Source organism: Nerophis ophidion, linkage group LG21 (assembly GCF_033978795.1).
Source record: "Nerophis ophidion isolate RoL-2023_Sa linkage group LG21, RoL_Noph_v1.0, whole genome shotgun sequence".
NCBI lineage: Eukaryota > Metazoa > Chordata > Actinopteri > Syngnathiformes > Syngnathidae > Nerophis > Nerophis ophidion.
This window is the reverse complement of record NC_084631.1, coordinates 15,355,719-15,372,233: the sequence shown is the minus strand read 5'-3', so window position 1 is coordinate 15,372,233 and position 16,515 is coordinate 15,355,719. Positions and strand designations below refer to the sequence as shown.

Sequence of the window (16,515 nt, the reverse complement as noted above, 5' to 3'; positions counted from 1 at the left end):
TGGAGGAGGCTGATTTCAATACCGGTAATTTGAAATTTGCATAAAGGGAAAAAGATTAAGAGCTATTCAGTAGGATTTAAGGTCCCAGCTTACATCACACTCAAATTTTTTCTGCATGCCTTTGCTAAGTGCCGAAGTGAGAAGAGTTTTTAAAATTATTAGCGCATGCTTACTTTTACCAAATGCCTTTGGTAAGCGCAGGAGTTAGAACATTTTTAAATTAATTAGTACCCTGGCGGCAATTCAAGGAAATACGGTACTTTAAATTTGCAACCCCCTGGCGCTGGTTTGTACGATGTTTATATACTGTTTTGTACTGTATTTGTACTCACTTCGATTATTATTTTCAACTGTTTGTAAATGTTGAAATTTATAAATAAAGGTTTATAAAAAATGTTTTAAAAAATGTGCAGTTGATTGGTGAAACGGAGTCAAACGTCACCAGTGACTGCATTTGATTGGTGAAACTGACTCAAGCGTCACCAGTGACGGCATTTGATTGGTGAAACGCCGGCATATGATAGATCCTACTTTGAAGGTCTGTCTGACAAACAAAGCGTGCATTAACAGATCGATAAAAATCGGTAGCGAGTAGCGAGTTGAATGTAGATAAATGGAGCGGAGTAAAAGTAGTGTTTCTTCTCTATAAATATACTTAAGTAAAAGTAAAAGTATGTTGCATTAAAACTACTCTTAGAAGTACAATTTATCCCAAAAGTTACTCAAGTAGATGTAACGGAGTAAATGTAGCACGTAAGTACCCACCTCTGATGGGGACATATAGTTGATAGACAGTTGCAATAGCCAATCAGATCAGGAGTTGTTGTCAGTAAGGCCTTCTAGATGGCCTCACGTAGAACGTGACATTTACGCATCCTGTGATTGGATACTCATTGGGACCGTTAGCGGATGAATTTGAGAACACACAGAGTTGAGAGACAGTTGCGATAGCCAATCAGATCACAAGTTGTTGACAGAAGCCTATCGAGGTAGCCTGATGGTAACGAGACTGTGATTGGATACTCACTGGTCATTCCAGGGTGAGTATCCATTCATAAATTTCAATTTTGCAGGAAGCGGGAAGTGTTGCGCCGTAGCCATAGCAGAGAAGGAGAACAAAACATTGATTAGGTGGCAGATATATATTTGCAAGGCCATTTTCAAGAAGGATATTTAAAGAGAGACAACATCTTGTGGGACGATGTCGGCCAACCTCAGCTCGGACGATGACATATGGAAGTGCTCGCTATTTCCACTTGAATAAGCCGACAGCGAGAGGTATCACTGGCTTGTATGGCGATTATTGGTGAGTTCAAATATTTTCTTTTTTCACTTTTAATATGTTTTTTGCAATTTTAATTTAGACAGTACCACATGAGATACATTATATTGCCAAATGTATTTGGCCACCTGCCGTTGACTCACATATGAACTTGAAGTGCCATCCCATGGAATTGTCCAACATGTTTTGGTATCCCTGCGATGAGGTGGCCACTTGTCCAGGGTGTAGGCTGCCTTCCGCCAGATTGTAGCTGAGATATGCACCAGCGCCCTCCGCGACCCCAAAGGGAATAAGCGGTAGAAAATGGATGGATGGGTTTTGGTATCCTGGAGGTTTCAACGTGTCTTTCACTGGAACTAAGGGGCCAAGCCCAACTCTTGAAAAACAACCCCACACCATAATTCCTCCTCCACCAAATTTCACACTCGGCACAATGCAGTCTGAAATGCAGCGTTCTCCTGGCAACCTCCAAACCCAGACTCGTCCATTAGATATTCAGATGGAAACGCGTGACTCATCAGTCCAGAGAAGGCGTCTCCACTGCTCTAGAGTCCAGTGACGACTTACTTTACACCACTGCATCCAACACTTTGCATTGCACTTGGTGATGTATGCCTTAGATGCAGCTGCTCGGCCATGGAAACCCATTCCATGAAGCTATCTGCGTATTGTACGTGGGCTAATTGGAAGGTCACATGAAGTTTGGAGCTCTGTAGCAACTGACTGTGCAGAAAGTCTTTGCACTATGTGCTTCAGCATCCGCTGACTCCTTTCTGTCAGTTTACGTGGCCTACGACTTCATGGCTGAATTGTTGTTTTTCCCAAACTCTTCACTTTCCTCATAATAAAGTTGACTTTGGAATATTTAGGAGCGAGGAAATTTCACGGCTGGATTTGTTGCACAGGTAGCATCCTATGACAGTTACAAACTGGAAATGACTGAAAGGGAACCAATCTTTCACAAGTGTTTTTAGAAATAGTCTCCATGTGCTTGATGTTATACACCAGGTCAAGTGATTAGGGCACCTGATTCTCATCATTTGAATGGGTGGCCAAATCATTTTCGGCAATATAGTGTACGTTGAAAATGCTGATGCATTTTAATTGATTTTTAAATGTGCCAGAAAATAACCCGTAGGGCGTAAAATTTGTTTCTGTACAGTATTTCTCCAGCAATGGTCATGTGGGGACATCAATTCTGGTAATCATTAAAGTCGGACATCACTGAAGGCCTAGGTGGTAAACGCACGGCCCACCACTGGAGAAAATATGGAAACATCTCTCAGATTGCAGTGTCAGATTGCAACAATAATCTAAATTAGTCAAAGTTGTGTAGGATGAAATATAAATTTAAAAAATGCTGCTTAGACTTTTGTGACATTTATATGATTTTATCAAAAATATCCGATGCCATCAACGTGCTTCTCTTACAATGTACAATAATATCATCATCAAAATAGATCAATATGTTCAACATATTAAAGAAATCCTTCATAAATGTAAAGATGTTTTTCCATAAACATTTAGTCCATTCATTGTCATTTAATCTTCATTTGTGCGTCATAGACTGGATTAAGAAATAATGCGTGTTGTTAAAATGCACGGCTTCCCTCCTCGCTGTTTCTGAACGCTCATCCTCATTCCCTTCTTTCTCCCCCTCTTCTTTGGAACGCGGGGGATCGAACGTCATCAAGGCTCGAACCTCCGGGGCGTGTGGCGCCGGCTGGGTGGAGCTTTTGCTGTGACCTGTGACCTTTAGAGCGTGGAGTTTGGACAAGCACCTTTCCCTGTGTCTGAAATGCAACATAGGGTGGGGTCTGGGTTAGTTTTTTCCTCATCCTTCAAATTAATCAACCCTCCCACTCCTCACAATACCTGTACAAGTAGGCGGCAAAAATAACCGTGGCGAGGACGACAAATGAACATGAGATCCACAGGATGTGACGTGGCACATCTGCGGGACCAACGCTTGATCCAGGAAATTCTACAAAGACAAAAAAAATAACAACCTCTTTTACGCTTGAAACAATGCACACAAAACTTGAATACTTCTGCTGTGTTGTCTGTGCCATGACTTTTAATGCAAACACACATTGGCACTCTTATAAGTCAGACTGACTTGAAATTTGTCATACAACACAATGGATGTTCCCTACAAAACAGTCACTGTAATTCAATATGATTGGGTCCACCTTTTGCAGCTATTACAGCCTCAACTCTTCTGGGAAGGCTGTCCACAAGGTTGCGGAGTGTGTTTATAGGGAATTTTCTACCATTCTTTCAAAAGCGCATTGGTGAGGTCACACACTGATGTTGGTCGAGATGACCTGGCTCTCAGTCTCCGTTCTAATTCATCCCAAAGGTGTTCTATCGGGTCCAGGTCAGGACTCTGTGCAGGCCAGTCAAGTTCATCCACATCAGACTCTGTCATCCATTTCTTTATGGACCTTGCTTTGTGCACTGGTGCACAGTCATGTTGGAGGAGGAGAGGGCCCGCTCCAAAGTGTTCCCACGAGGTTGTGAGCATGGAATCGTCCAAAATGTTTTATTATTCTGGAGCATTCAAAGTTCCTTTCACTGGAACTAAGGGGCCAAGCCCAACTCCTGAAAAACAACCCCACACCATAATTCCTCCTCTACCAAATTTCCCACCCGGCACAATGCAGTCCGAAATGTACCGTTCTCCTGGCAACCTCCAAACCCAGACTCGTCCATCAGATTTCCAAATGGAAAAGGGTGATTCATCCCTCCAGAGAACACATCTTCATTGCTCAAGAGTCCAGTGGCAAAGTGCTTTACAACACTGCATTCAACGCTTTGCATTGGACTTGGTGACATATGGCTTAGATGCAGCTGGTCGGCCATGGAAACCCATGCCATGAAGCTCTCTGCATACTGTACGTGGGCTAATTGGAAGGTCACATGAAGTTTGGAGCTCTGTAGCAACTGACTGTGTAGAAAGTCGGCGACCTCTTTACACTATGCGCTTCAGCATCCCCTGACCCCTCTCTCTCAGTTCATGCGGCCTACCACTTTGTGGCTGAGTTGCTGTTGTTCCAAAACTTTTCCATGTTCTTATAATAAAGCCAACAGTTGACTTTGGAATATTTAGGAGCGAGGAAATTTCATGACTGGATATGCTGCACAGGTGGTATCCTATGACAGTTCCACGCTGGAAATTACTGAAAGCAGCCCATTCTTTCACAAATGTTTGTAGAAACAGTCTTCATGCCTAAGTGTTTGATTGTATACACCTGTGGCTGGGCCAAGTGATTAGGACACCTAAATCTCATTATTTGGATGGGTGGTCAAATACTCTTAGCAATATTGTGTAGCTACTAATTGCCCATGATTAAAAAAAAAAAGTCCATAATTAAAACTTTTAGGCTACATGTATAACACTTTGTCTACACAGTGACAAACAAAGAACATTTGAGGGCGTGGCTAAGTGGAGGTGTGTTGTGCCACGTTTCCTGAGCGGCGGTTTCTTGATGTTGACATGACTTCCTGTCCAAAGCAGGGGACTTTTCAACATCCACTTGCTCACTTTCTCATTCTTACACAAATGCCTTACCTACAGATGGATCCTCTTCCGTTCCGGAACTTTCTTCGTACTCGGAGAACTGAACGTTGGAGAAAATCACAAGAATAAAGTAGAAAAAAAAATAATGAGTGTACTATATGGAAAACTGTCACATAGTAGAACTGAAATATTCCTATTTCACTGGAAGTTAGGACATGTACTGTCTAAAAACTCTCATAACATATTTTTATTTCATTGTTTTTAGACCAAGATTCTGATATAAAGTCACGTGTTCAAATTCTGTGATATAAGCTTTAAAAAAAATTAATAAAAAAAAATTCAAGAAAATTTTACCTGCCAAAACACAAGAAATTATTGAAATGGCCTTTTGGCAAGTTCTTGTTCTGTAAGTTTACTTGCTTATTTTATGTGATTTATGTTTTGGAATTGTTCCCATTAGTGTTGATGTGATACCAATATTTTGGTTCCGGTACCAAAATGTATTTTGATATTTTTCAGTACTTTTTGATAATTTTTTAAATAAAGGGGACATCAAAAAAAATTATTATTAACTTTATTTTACAAACCCCGTTTCCATATGAGTTGGGAAATTGTGTTAAATGTAAATATAAACGGAATACAATGGTTTGCAAATCCTTTTCAACCCATATTCAATTAAATATGGGTTGAAAAGACAAGATATTTTATGTTCAAGCTCATAAACTTTATTTTTTTTTTGCAAATAATAATTAACTTAGAATTTCATTGCTGCAACATGTGCCAAAGTAGTTGGGAAAGGGCATGTTCACCACTGTGTTACATGACCTTTTCTTTTAACAACACTCAATAAACGTTTGGGAACTGAGGAAACAAATTGTTGAAGCTTTGAAAGTGTAATTCTTTCCCATTCTTGCTTTATGTAGAGCTTCAGTCGTTCAACAGTCCGTCATCTCCGCTGTCGTATTTTATACTTCATAATGCACCACACATTTCCGATGGGAGGCAGGTCTGGACTGCAGGCGGGCCAGGAAAGTACCCGCACTTTTTTTTTATGAAGCCACGCTGTTGTAACACTTATCTTGCTGAAATAAGCAGGGGCGTCCATGATAACGTTGCTTGTATGACAACATATGTTGTTCCAAAACCTGTATGGACCATTCAGCATTAATGGTGCCTTCACAGATGTGTAAGTTACCCATGCCTTGGGCACTAATGCACCCCCATACCATCACAGATGCTGGCTTTTGAACTTTGCGCCTACAACAATCCGGATGGTTATTTTCCTCTTTGTTCTGGAGGACACCACATCCTCTGTTTCCAAATATAATTTGAAATGTGGACTCGTCAGACCACAGAACACCTTTCCACTTTGCATCAGTCCATCTTAGGTGATCTCGGGCCCAGCCAAGCCGGCGGCGTTTCAGGATATTGTTGATAAATGGGTTTGGTTTTGCATAGTAGAGGTTTAATTTGCACTTACAGATGTAGCGACCAACTGTAGTTACTGACAGTGGTTTTATGAACTGTTCCTGAGCCCATGTGGTGATATCCTTTACACACTGATGTCGGTTTTTGATGCAGTACTGCCTGAGGGATCAAAAGTCTGTAATATCATCGCTTACGTGCAGTGATTTCTCTAGATTCTCTGAACTTTTTAATGATTTTACGGACCATAGATGGTAAAATCCCTAAATTCCTTGCAATTGCTCGTTGAGAAATGTTGTTCTAAAACTGTTCGACAATTTGCCTACAAAGTGGTGACCCTCGCCCCATCCTTGTTTGTGAATTACTTAGCATTTCATGGAAGCTGTTTTTATACCCAATCATGGCACCCACCTGTTCCCAATTAGCCTGCACACCTGATGTTCCAAATGAGTTTTTGATGAGCATTCCTCAACTTTATCAGTATTTATTGCCACAATTCCCAACTTCTTCGTCACGTGTTGCTAGCATCAAATTCTAAAGTTAATGATTATTTGCAAAAAAAAAAAAAAAAGTGTATATCAGTTTGAACATAATATATGTTGTCTTTGTTGCATATTCAACTGAATATGGGTTGAAAATGATTTGCAAATCATTGTATTCCGTTTATATTTACATCTAACACAATTTCCCAACTCATATGGAAACAGGGTTTGTAATAAAACATCTTAGTGTACATTAAACATATGTTTCTTAAATAAAATAGTGAACATACAAGACAACTTGTCTTTAAGTTGTATGCAAGCAAACAGATGCTCCTAATTTAGTTCGCTGACATATGCAGAACTATCCATCCATCCATTTTCTACCGCTTAATCCCTTTGGGGTCACGGGGGGCACTGGTGCCCATCTCAGCTACAATCGGGCGGAATATTGTGTAATTTTCCATTCTATTATTTTGTCAAAATTATTAAGGACAAGTGGTAGAAAATTAATTATTAATCTACTTGTTCATTTACTGTTAATATCTGCTTACTTTCTGTTTTAACATGTTCTATCTACAATTCTATTAAAATGTAATAATCACTTATTCTTCTGTTATTTGGATACTTTACATTAGTTTTGGATGACACCACACATTTGGGTATCGATCTGATACCAAGTCGTTCAATATCATACATGTGTCATATTTACTTTTTAGAGGGGGTATAGTACCCAATATGATTCATTAGTATCCCGGTACTATACTAATACCGGTATACCGTACAACCCAAGTTGCTATATAATAAAGAAATGTCCTTAGAAAACCAAGGCGTTTTAAGTATTTCTATAACGCCTCAAATAACATCTGATCTCAGTAAAGAAAATCTATGCTGCTTGGAAGGAAGGGAAAAAAGAGAATATATATATATATATATATATATATATATATACAGTATATTTGGAGAGAGAGAGAGAGAGAGAGAGAGAGAGAGAGAGAGAGAGAGAGAGAGAGGTATTAGACTGACTCTGATTGTAAACAGGAATGTTTTGATTACATTTTGGGAAAGGCAGCAATACAGCATCAACCAAAGAAGAAACCCACATGGAGATAAAACTTTGACCAAAAGACAAATACAATATAAATTGCAGTCCTTGCCCTAGGCCATGGGCGTCAAACTCTGGCCCGCGGGCCAAATTTAGCCTGCCGTGTAATTTCATTTGGCCCTTGAGGTAATATCAAATTAAGATTAGAGCTGGCCCGCCAGTATTATACAGCGGCGATGCCTCTGTAACACTGCATTCACCGCTGATACTCAACTTGCCAACCCTCACGATTTTCCCGGGAGACTCCCAAAGTTCAGTGCCCCTCCCGAAAATCTCCCGGGGCAACCATTCTTCCGAATTTCTCCCGATTTCCACCCGGACAACAATACTGGGGCGTGCCTTGAAGGCACTGCCTTTAGCATCCTCTACAGCCTGTCGTCACGTCCGCTTTTCCGCCATACAAACAACGTGCTGGTCCAGTCACATAATATATGCGGCTTTAACACACACAAGTGAATGCATGTCATACTTCATCAACAGCCATAAGGGTCACAGTGAGGGTGGCCGTATAAACAACTTTAACACTTTTACAAATATGCGCCACACTGTGAAGCCCCACCAAACAAGAATGACAAACACATTTCGGGAGAACATCCACACCGTAGCACAACATAAACTCAACAGAAGAAATACCCAGACTCCCTTGCAGCACTAACTGTTCCGGGACTCTACAATATACACCACCGCTACCACCAAACCCTGCTACCCCAACTTTTATTTACATTTTATTTGATATGCCATTGATATTTTTGACTCATTATTATAATTTGAAACTAGATAATACATGTGACTATAAAGCTACATAAGCCTTGCTTGTTCAATATTCAATGCAAAACTTATTTGGGTCTCTATTAAAAAGTTAATTTGTTCAACCTTGGCCCGCGGCTTTGTTCAGTTTTAAATTTTGGCCCACTCTGTATTTGAGTTTGACACCCCTACCCTAGGTCCAGGAGAGATGGGGGAGGGAAGGAAGGGAGAACCTAAGTAGGGACATCCATACAGGGCACAAGGAATGCAGCATTGGTGTTCGAAAGTGTCTTATCTTTTAGATGAAAAACAGGCATAGTTAAGGCGAAGCAAAACCACACAAGGCACATAAGAAACACTCACGCTAAAGTTGTTCTTTGACAAGCGGTAACTAAAATATTAATTTTGTCAAATTTATTTAGGATTCAAATCAATTTTGGCCTAAATAAGCAAATTGGTGTAATGTAGAAATTGTTTTTTACAGTGTTAGAACTGTCTTCTAGCGCATATGTAAACATTTTTAAGTTCATATAAAAACAAATAATTGACCTATGAGAAAAAGCTAATTATCCATCAAATTGTACGTAAAAAAACGTGATAGTCAAATGCATCTACAATTGTGTAATAATACCATGAGGCGATTATACATTTATACCAGAACCAGTAAAGTGGGCATGTTGTGTAAATGGTAAATAAAAACAGAATACACTGATTTTCGAATCCTTTTCAACCTATATTCAATTGACTACACTGCAAAGACAAGATATTTAATGTTCGAACTGAGAAATGTTGTTATTTTTTGCAAATATTAGCTCATTTGGAATTAGATGCCTGCAACATGTTTCAAAAAAGCTGGCACAAGTGGCAAAATAGACTGAGAAAGTTGAGGAATGCTCATCAAACACTTATTTTTAAAATCCGATAGGTGTACAAGCTCATTTGGATCAGGTGGGTGCCATGATTGGGCATAAAAGTGGCTTCCATGAAATGCTCAGTCATTCACCAACAAGGATGGGGCGAGGGTCACCACTTTGTGAACAAATGCATGTGCAAATTGTCGAACAGTTTAAGAACAACATTTTTCAACGAGCTATTGCAAGGAATTTAGGGATTTCCCCATCGTCCGCAACATCATTGAGAAATCACTACACGTAAGCGTAATAAACATTGAATGCCCGAGACCTTCGATCCCTCAGGCAGTACTGCATCAAAAACCGACATGAGTGTGTAAAGGATATCACCACATGGGCTCATGAACAATTCAGAAAAACACTGTCAGTAACTACAGTTTGTCGCTACATCTATATGTGCAAGTTAAAACTGTACTATGCAAAGCCAAAGCCATTTATCAACAACACCCAGAAACGCCGCTGGCTTCTCTGGGCCCAAGCTCATCTAAGATGGACTAGTACAAACTGGAAAAGTGTTCTGTGGTCTGACAAGTCCACATTTCAAATTGATTTTGGAAACTGTGAACGTTGTTTCCTCTGGACCAAGGAGGAATAGAACTGTTGTCATAGGCGCAAAGTTCAAAAGCCAGCATCTGTGATGGTATGGGAGTGTATTAGTGCCCAAGGCATGGGTAACTTACTGAAAGGTACATACAAGTTTTGGACCAACATATGTTGCCATCCAAGCAACTTATTTTTTATGGACGCCCCTGCTTATTTCAGCAAAACAATGCCAAACCACATTCTGCACGTGTTACAAGTTTGTACAACCGCGTGGCTTCTTAGTAAACAAGTGCAGGTACTAGACTGGCCTGCCTGTAGTCCAGACCTGTCTCCCATTGAAAATGTGTGGCGCATTATGAAGCGTAAAATACCACAAAGGAGACCCTGAACTGTTGGACAACTGAAGCTGTACATCAAGCAGGAATGGGTAATTATTCCACCTAAAAAGCTTCAAAAATTGGTCTTCTCAGTTCCCAAACGTTTACTGAGTGTTGTTAAAAGGAAAGGCCATGTAACACACTGGTAAAAATGCCCCTGTACCAACTTTTTTGCAATTTGTTGCTGCCATTCATTTCTAAGTTAATGATTATTTGCAAAAAAGAATTAAGTTTCTCAATTCCAACATTAAATATCTTGTCTTTGCAATGAATTCAATTGAATATAATTTGAAAAGGATTTGCAAATCATTGTATTCTGTTTTTATTTACCATTTACACAACGTGCCAACTTCACTGGGGTTTGGGTTTAGGATATGCCTCTGAGGGCAGCCAACCTTGCTCAATGAATAGGAGCGGAATTGCAAATATAGCAAAGTAAAATAAGACTTAGGTGACAGTGTAAATACAATATATTTTTTTAAATAGTTAACGTACAAGTACAATAATAACTGTTATATTCACCATATAGTCATTCAGCGATAATGAAGGTTCTTGGGTCCTTGTGTCTGAAACAGAACAATACTCTGATTAATTTAAGTACTATTCAGCAGTTACACAACAACATTTGTATTAATTGTACTTTTTTTTCATGTTCTTGGAGTGAATGTACATCCATCCATCCATTTTCCATCACCTGTCCCTTTCGGGGTCACAGGGGGGTCGCTGACGCCTATCTGGAGATGGTCTCCTGCTGGCCCTACTATGGACTGGACTCCCACACTATTATGTTAAATCCACTATGGACTGGACTCTTACACTAGTATGTTAGATCCACTATGGAATGGACTTTCATTATTATGTTAGATCCACTATGGACTGGACTCTCACACTATTATGTTAGATCCACTATGGACTGGACTTTCACTATTATGTTGGATCCACTATGGACTGGACTTTCACTATTATGTTAGATCCACTATGGACTGGACTTTTACTATTATGTTAGATCCACTATGGACTGGACTTTCACTATTATGTTAGATCCACTATGGACTGGACTTTCACTATTATGTTAGATCCACTATGGACTGGACTTTCACTATTATGTTAGATCCACTATGGACTGGACTCTCACACTATTATGTTAGATTCACTATGGAATGGACTTTTACTATTATGTTAGATCCACTATGGACTGGACTCCCACACTATTATGTTAGATCCACTATGGACTGGACTCTCACTATTATGTTAGATCCACTATGGACTGGACTCTCACACTATTATGTTAGATCCACTATGGACTGGACTCTCACTATTATGTTAGGTCCACTATGGACTGGACTTTCACTTTTATGTTAGATCCACTATGGACTGGACTCTCTATGGACCGGTCCTTTTCCAAGGTTTCTCATTGTCATCCCACTGGGTTGAGTTTTTCCTTGCGCCCTGATGTGGGATCTGAACCGAGGATGATGTTGTGGCTTGTGCGGCCCTTTGAGACACTTGTGATTAAAGGCTATATAAATCAACGGGGTCAACGTGAATGACTGCTCGCCGACTGCTCTTGTTGCAAAAAAGCTAAGTATCGTTCTATCTGTGTGATTTTAACTGTTTTGCAGCTTTATTTACAACTTATCGAACATATTTAATAGCTCCATTTAACTTGCAAATCACCCGATCTCTGTCTCACCACTCCGCCCTCAGCTAGCTAGCTGCTAAGCTAACGAGGCTAGCGGAGAAAGGCAGCGCCGGTCTGAAGGAAGCTTCTCCCCCGCCACCGTGACCACCACTTCCCGAAGACAGCTGGCACCCCACTCGGCGACGGAAAGTTTCTGTGAGTATGGCTTCCTGCGCTTCGTGCACTTTACTCATGGATAGGTTGGCTTTGCTAGAGAGCCGTGTCCGCCAGTTAGAGCAGTGTAATTTCGTAACTTTAGATGTTGCGGACACATCTGCTAGCGTTAGCTGTAGCGAGCTAACTAGCCCAGCTTGTAGCAGCCCTAATCGGCCTACAAGCTACGGTGTACCGGTTGAGACGCATAATAGATTTAGCCCTTTAGCTAGTCCTACACCCCAGTCTACCGGGCACCACACTTTAGTCATAGGGGACTCCATCACCCGAAACATAAAGCTTAGCAAACCAGCCACAATTAAGTGTATTCCCGGGGGCAGAGCACCTGACATTGAAGCTAATCTTAGGGAGCTAACTCGCAACAGGTCTAGTAAACACGTACGGCAGGCTAACCGCACCACTAGTTATGCGAATATAGTAATACACGTTGGCTCCAATGACGTTAGGATGAGACAATCAGAGATTACAAAGAGAAACATAGCCAGGGCTTGTAATCTCGCCAGAAAGATGTCCAGGCATCGAGTAACTGTCTCTGGCCCCCTGCCTGGGAGAGGCAATGATGAGAGATATAGCAGATTAGTCTCTCTTAACAGGTGGCTGGATAGCTTCTGCAGACAACAGGGATTTACGTTTATTGATAATTGGCCCTCTTTCTGGGGAAAACCTGGCTTGCTGAGGAGAGACGGCCTTCACCCTAACCAGGAAGGCGCTATCCTCTTGTCTCGGAACATAGACTTCGCATTGAGCCACATTTGACTAACTGCACTAGAGCAAGCCCGGTCACAGGCAATTACAGAGCCTGCTAGCCTGGGTATGGAGTCAGTTAAGTTAGAACTAGCCAGCGCCAGGCTGGATGATCCCTGTACACATAGCAATTTTCGTAGAATAATACACAACTCACAAAATGTTTTTTCTACTGTGTCTATGACTACGTCAGAGTTAGACATGCGCTCTACTGAGGTGGCAAATTATGATGCGTTCAGTTTATCGCAGCGCCAAGTAGACAATCTGAAAATTCCCGTCATATCAATTCCTAGATATGGTCGTAATTATTTTAAGTACACTGCGCATAATAAACGTAACATTATTAATATTGCTACGACGGATAATTTCATCAACAACTCCTTAAAACAGCCCACTACCTATAATATGGGCTTTCTAAACATCAGATCTTTGTCTCCCAAAACGTTATTAGTCAATGAGGTCATTAGAGACAACAACCTTAACGTCATCGGTCTTAGCGAAACCTGGCTTAAACCAGACGACTTTTTTGCGATAAATGAGGCATCCCCTCCTAACTATACGAATGCGCATATTGCCCGTCACCTCAAAAGGGGAGGGGGTGTCGCACTAATATACAACGAAAACTTTAACTTTAGTCCTAACTTAAATAATAAATATAAATCGTTTGAGGTGCTTTCTATGAAGTCTGCCACACCTCTGCCTCTGTGCCTGGCCGTTATCTACCGCCCCCCAGGGCCCTATTCGGACTTTATTAGTGAATTCTCAGAGTTTGTTGCTGATCTAGTGACGCACGCCGATAATATAATTATAATGGGGGACTTTAATATCCATATGAATACCCCATTGGACCCACCGTGCGTGGCGCTCCAGACTATAATTGATAGCTGTGGTCTTACACAAATAATAAATGAACCGACGCATCGCAGCGGCAATACGATAGACCTAGTGCTTGTCAGAGGTATCACCGTCTCCAAAGTTATGATACTCCCGTATACTAAAGTAATGTCCGATCATTACCTTATAAAATTCGAAGTTCAGACTCATGTTCGGCAAGCTAATAAGAATAATAACTGCTATAGCAGCCGCAACATTAATGCTGCCACAACGACGACTCTTGCGGACCTACTGCCCTCGGTAATGGCACCGTTCCCAAAGTATGTGGGCTCTATTGATAACCTCACTAACAACTTTAACAACGCCCTGCGCGAAACCATTGATAGTATAGCACCGCTGAAGTTAAAAAAGGCTCCAAAAAGGCGTACGCCATGGTTTACTGAAGAAACTAGAGCTCAGAAATTATTATGTAGAAAGCTGGAACGCAAATGGCGCACGACTAAACTTGAGGTGCACCATCAAGCATGGAGTGATAGTTTAATAACTTATAAACGCATGCTTACCTTAGCTAAAACTAATTATTACTCAAATCTCATCCGCATTAATAAAAACGATCCAAAATTTTTGTTTAGTACTGTAGCATCGCTAACCCAACAAGGGACTCCTTCCAGTAGCTCCACCCATTCGGCAGATGACTTTATGAAGTTCTTTAATAAGAAAATTGAACTTATTAGAAAGGAGATTAAAGACAATGCGTCCCAGCTACAACGGGGTCATAGTAACACAGATACGATTGTATATACGGCGGATACTGCAAATATCCAAAATAGTTTCTCTCGTTTTGATGAAATAACATTAGAAGGATTGTTACAACGTGTAAATGGAATAAAACAAACAACATGTTTACTTGACCCACTTCCTGGGAAACTTATCAAGGAGCTTTTTGTATTATTAGGTCCATCAGTGCTAAATATTATAAACTTATCACTTTCCTCGGGCACTGTTCCCGTTGCATTCAAAAAAGCGGTTATTCATCCTCTCCTTAAAAGACCTAACCTCGATCCTGACCTCATGGTAAACTACCGACCGGTGTCTCACCTTCCCTTTATTTCGAAAATCCTCGAAAAAATTGTTGCGGAGCAGCTAAATGAGCACTTAGCGTTTAACAATCTATGTGAAACCTTTCAATCCGGTTTCAGGGCAAATCACTCGACTGAGACAGCCCTCGCAAAATTGACTAATGATCTATTGCTAACGATGGACTCTGATGCGTCATCTATGTTGCTGCTCCTCGATCTTAGCGCTGCTTTCGATACCGTCGATCATAATATTTTATTAGAGCGTATCAAAATACGAATTGGTATGTCAGACTCAGCCCTGTCATGGTTTAACTCTTATCTTACTGATAGGATGCAGTGCGTCTCCTATAACAGTGTGACCTCGGACTATGTTAAGGTAACGTGTGGAGTTCCCCAGGGTTCGGTCCTTGGCCCTGTACTCTTCAGCATCTACATGCTGCCGCTAGGTGACGTCATACGCAAATACGGTATTAGCTTTCACTGTTATGCTGATGACACCCAACTTTACATGCCCCTAAAGCTGACCAACACGCCGGACTGTAGTCAGTTGGAAGCGTGTCTTAATGAAATTAAACAATGGATGTCCGCTAACTTTTTGCAACTTAATGCCAAAAAAACGGAAATGCTGATTATCGGTCCTGCTAGACACCGACCTCTATTTAATAATACAACTTTAACATTTGACAACCAAATAATAAAACAAGGTGACTCTGTAAAAAATCTGGGTATTATCTTCGACCCAACTCTCTCCTTTGAGTCACACATTAAAAGCGTTACTAAAACGGCCTTCTTTCATCTCCGTAATATCGCTAAAATTCGCTCCATTTTGTCCACTAAAGACGCCGAGATCATTATCCATGCGTTTGTTACGTCTCGTCTCGATTACTGTAACGTATTATTTTCGGGTCTCCCCATGTCTAGCATTAAAAGATTACAGTTGGTACAAAATGCGGCTGCTAGACTTTTGACAAGAACAAGAAAGTTTGATCATATTACGCCTGTACTGGCTCACCTGCACTGGCTTCCTGTGCACTTAAGATGTGACTTTAAGGTTTTATTACTTACGTATAAAATACTACACGGTCTAGCTCCAGCCTATCTTGCCGATTGTATTGTACCGTATGTCCCGGCAAGAAATCTGCGTTCAAAAGACTCCGGCTTATTAGTGATTCCTAGAGCTCAAAAAAAGTCTGCGGGCTATAGAGCGTTTTCCGTTCGGGCTCCAGTACTCTGGAATGCCCTCCCGGTAACAGTTCGAGATGCTACCTCAGTAGAAGCATTTAAGTCTCATCTTAAAACTCATTTGTATACTCTAGCCTTTAAATAGACCTCCTTTTTAGACCAGTTGATCTGCCGCTTCTTTTCTTTCTCCTATGTCCCCCCCTCCCTTGTGGAGGGGGTCCGGTCCGATGACCATGGATGAAGTACTGACTGTCCAGAGTCGAGACCCAGGATGGACCGCTCGTCGGGACCCAGGATGGACCGCTCGCCTGTATCGGTTGGGGACATCTCTACGCTGCTGATCCGCTTCAGATGGTTTCCTGTGGACGGGACTCTCGCTGCTGTCTTGGAGCCACTATGGATTGAACTTTCACAGTATCATGTTGGACC

At 41.1% G+C, this 16,515-nt stretch overlaps 1 protein-coding gene across 3 annotated transcripts in view; it reads right to left on the bottom strand.

Annotated features, from left to right (window-relative positions):
* Positions 1-2,652: 2,652 nt before the first annotated feature.
* The window catches only part of il6r (interleukin 6 receptor), a 32,678-nt gene continuing 18,815 nt past the window's right edge, over positions 2,653-16,515 (bottom strand). For 2 of the 3 annotated variants that reach the window (XM_061882006.1, XM_061882004.1), the window contains 4 exons: positions 10,915-10,958; positions 4,857-4,905; positions 3,158-3,266; positions 2,653-3,075 (listed from right to left, as the gene is read on the bottom strand). In XM_061882006.1, the coding sequence (XP_061737990.1) occupies positions 2,832-3,075; positions 3,158-3,266; positions 4,857-4,905; positions 10,915-10,958 (446 nt within the window). In that variant the 3' untranslated portion in view covers positions 2,653-2,831. The remainder of the gene's footprint in view (positions 3,076-3,157; positions 3,267-4,856; positions 4,906-10,914; positions 10,959-16,515) is intronic. The other variant, XM_061882005.1, reaches the window with a different exon arrangement.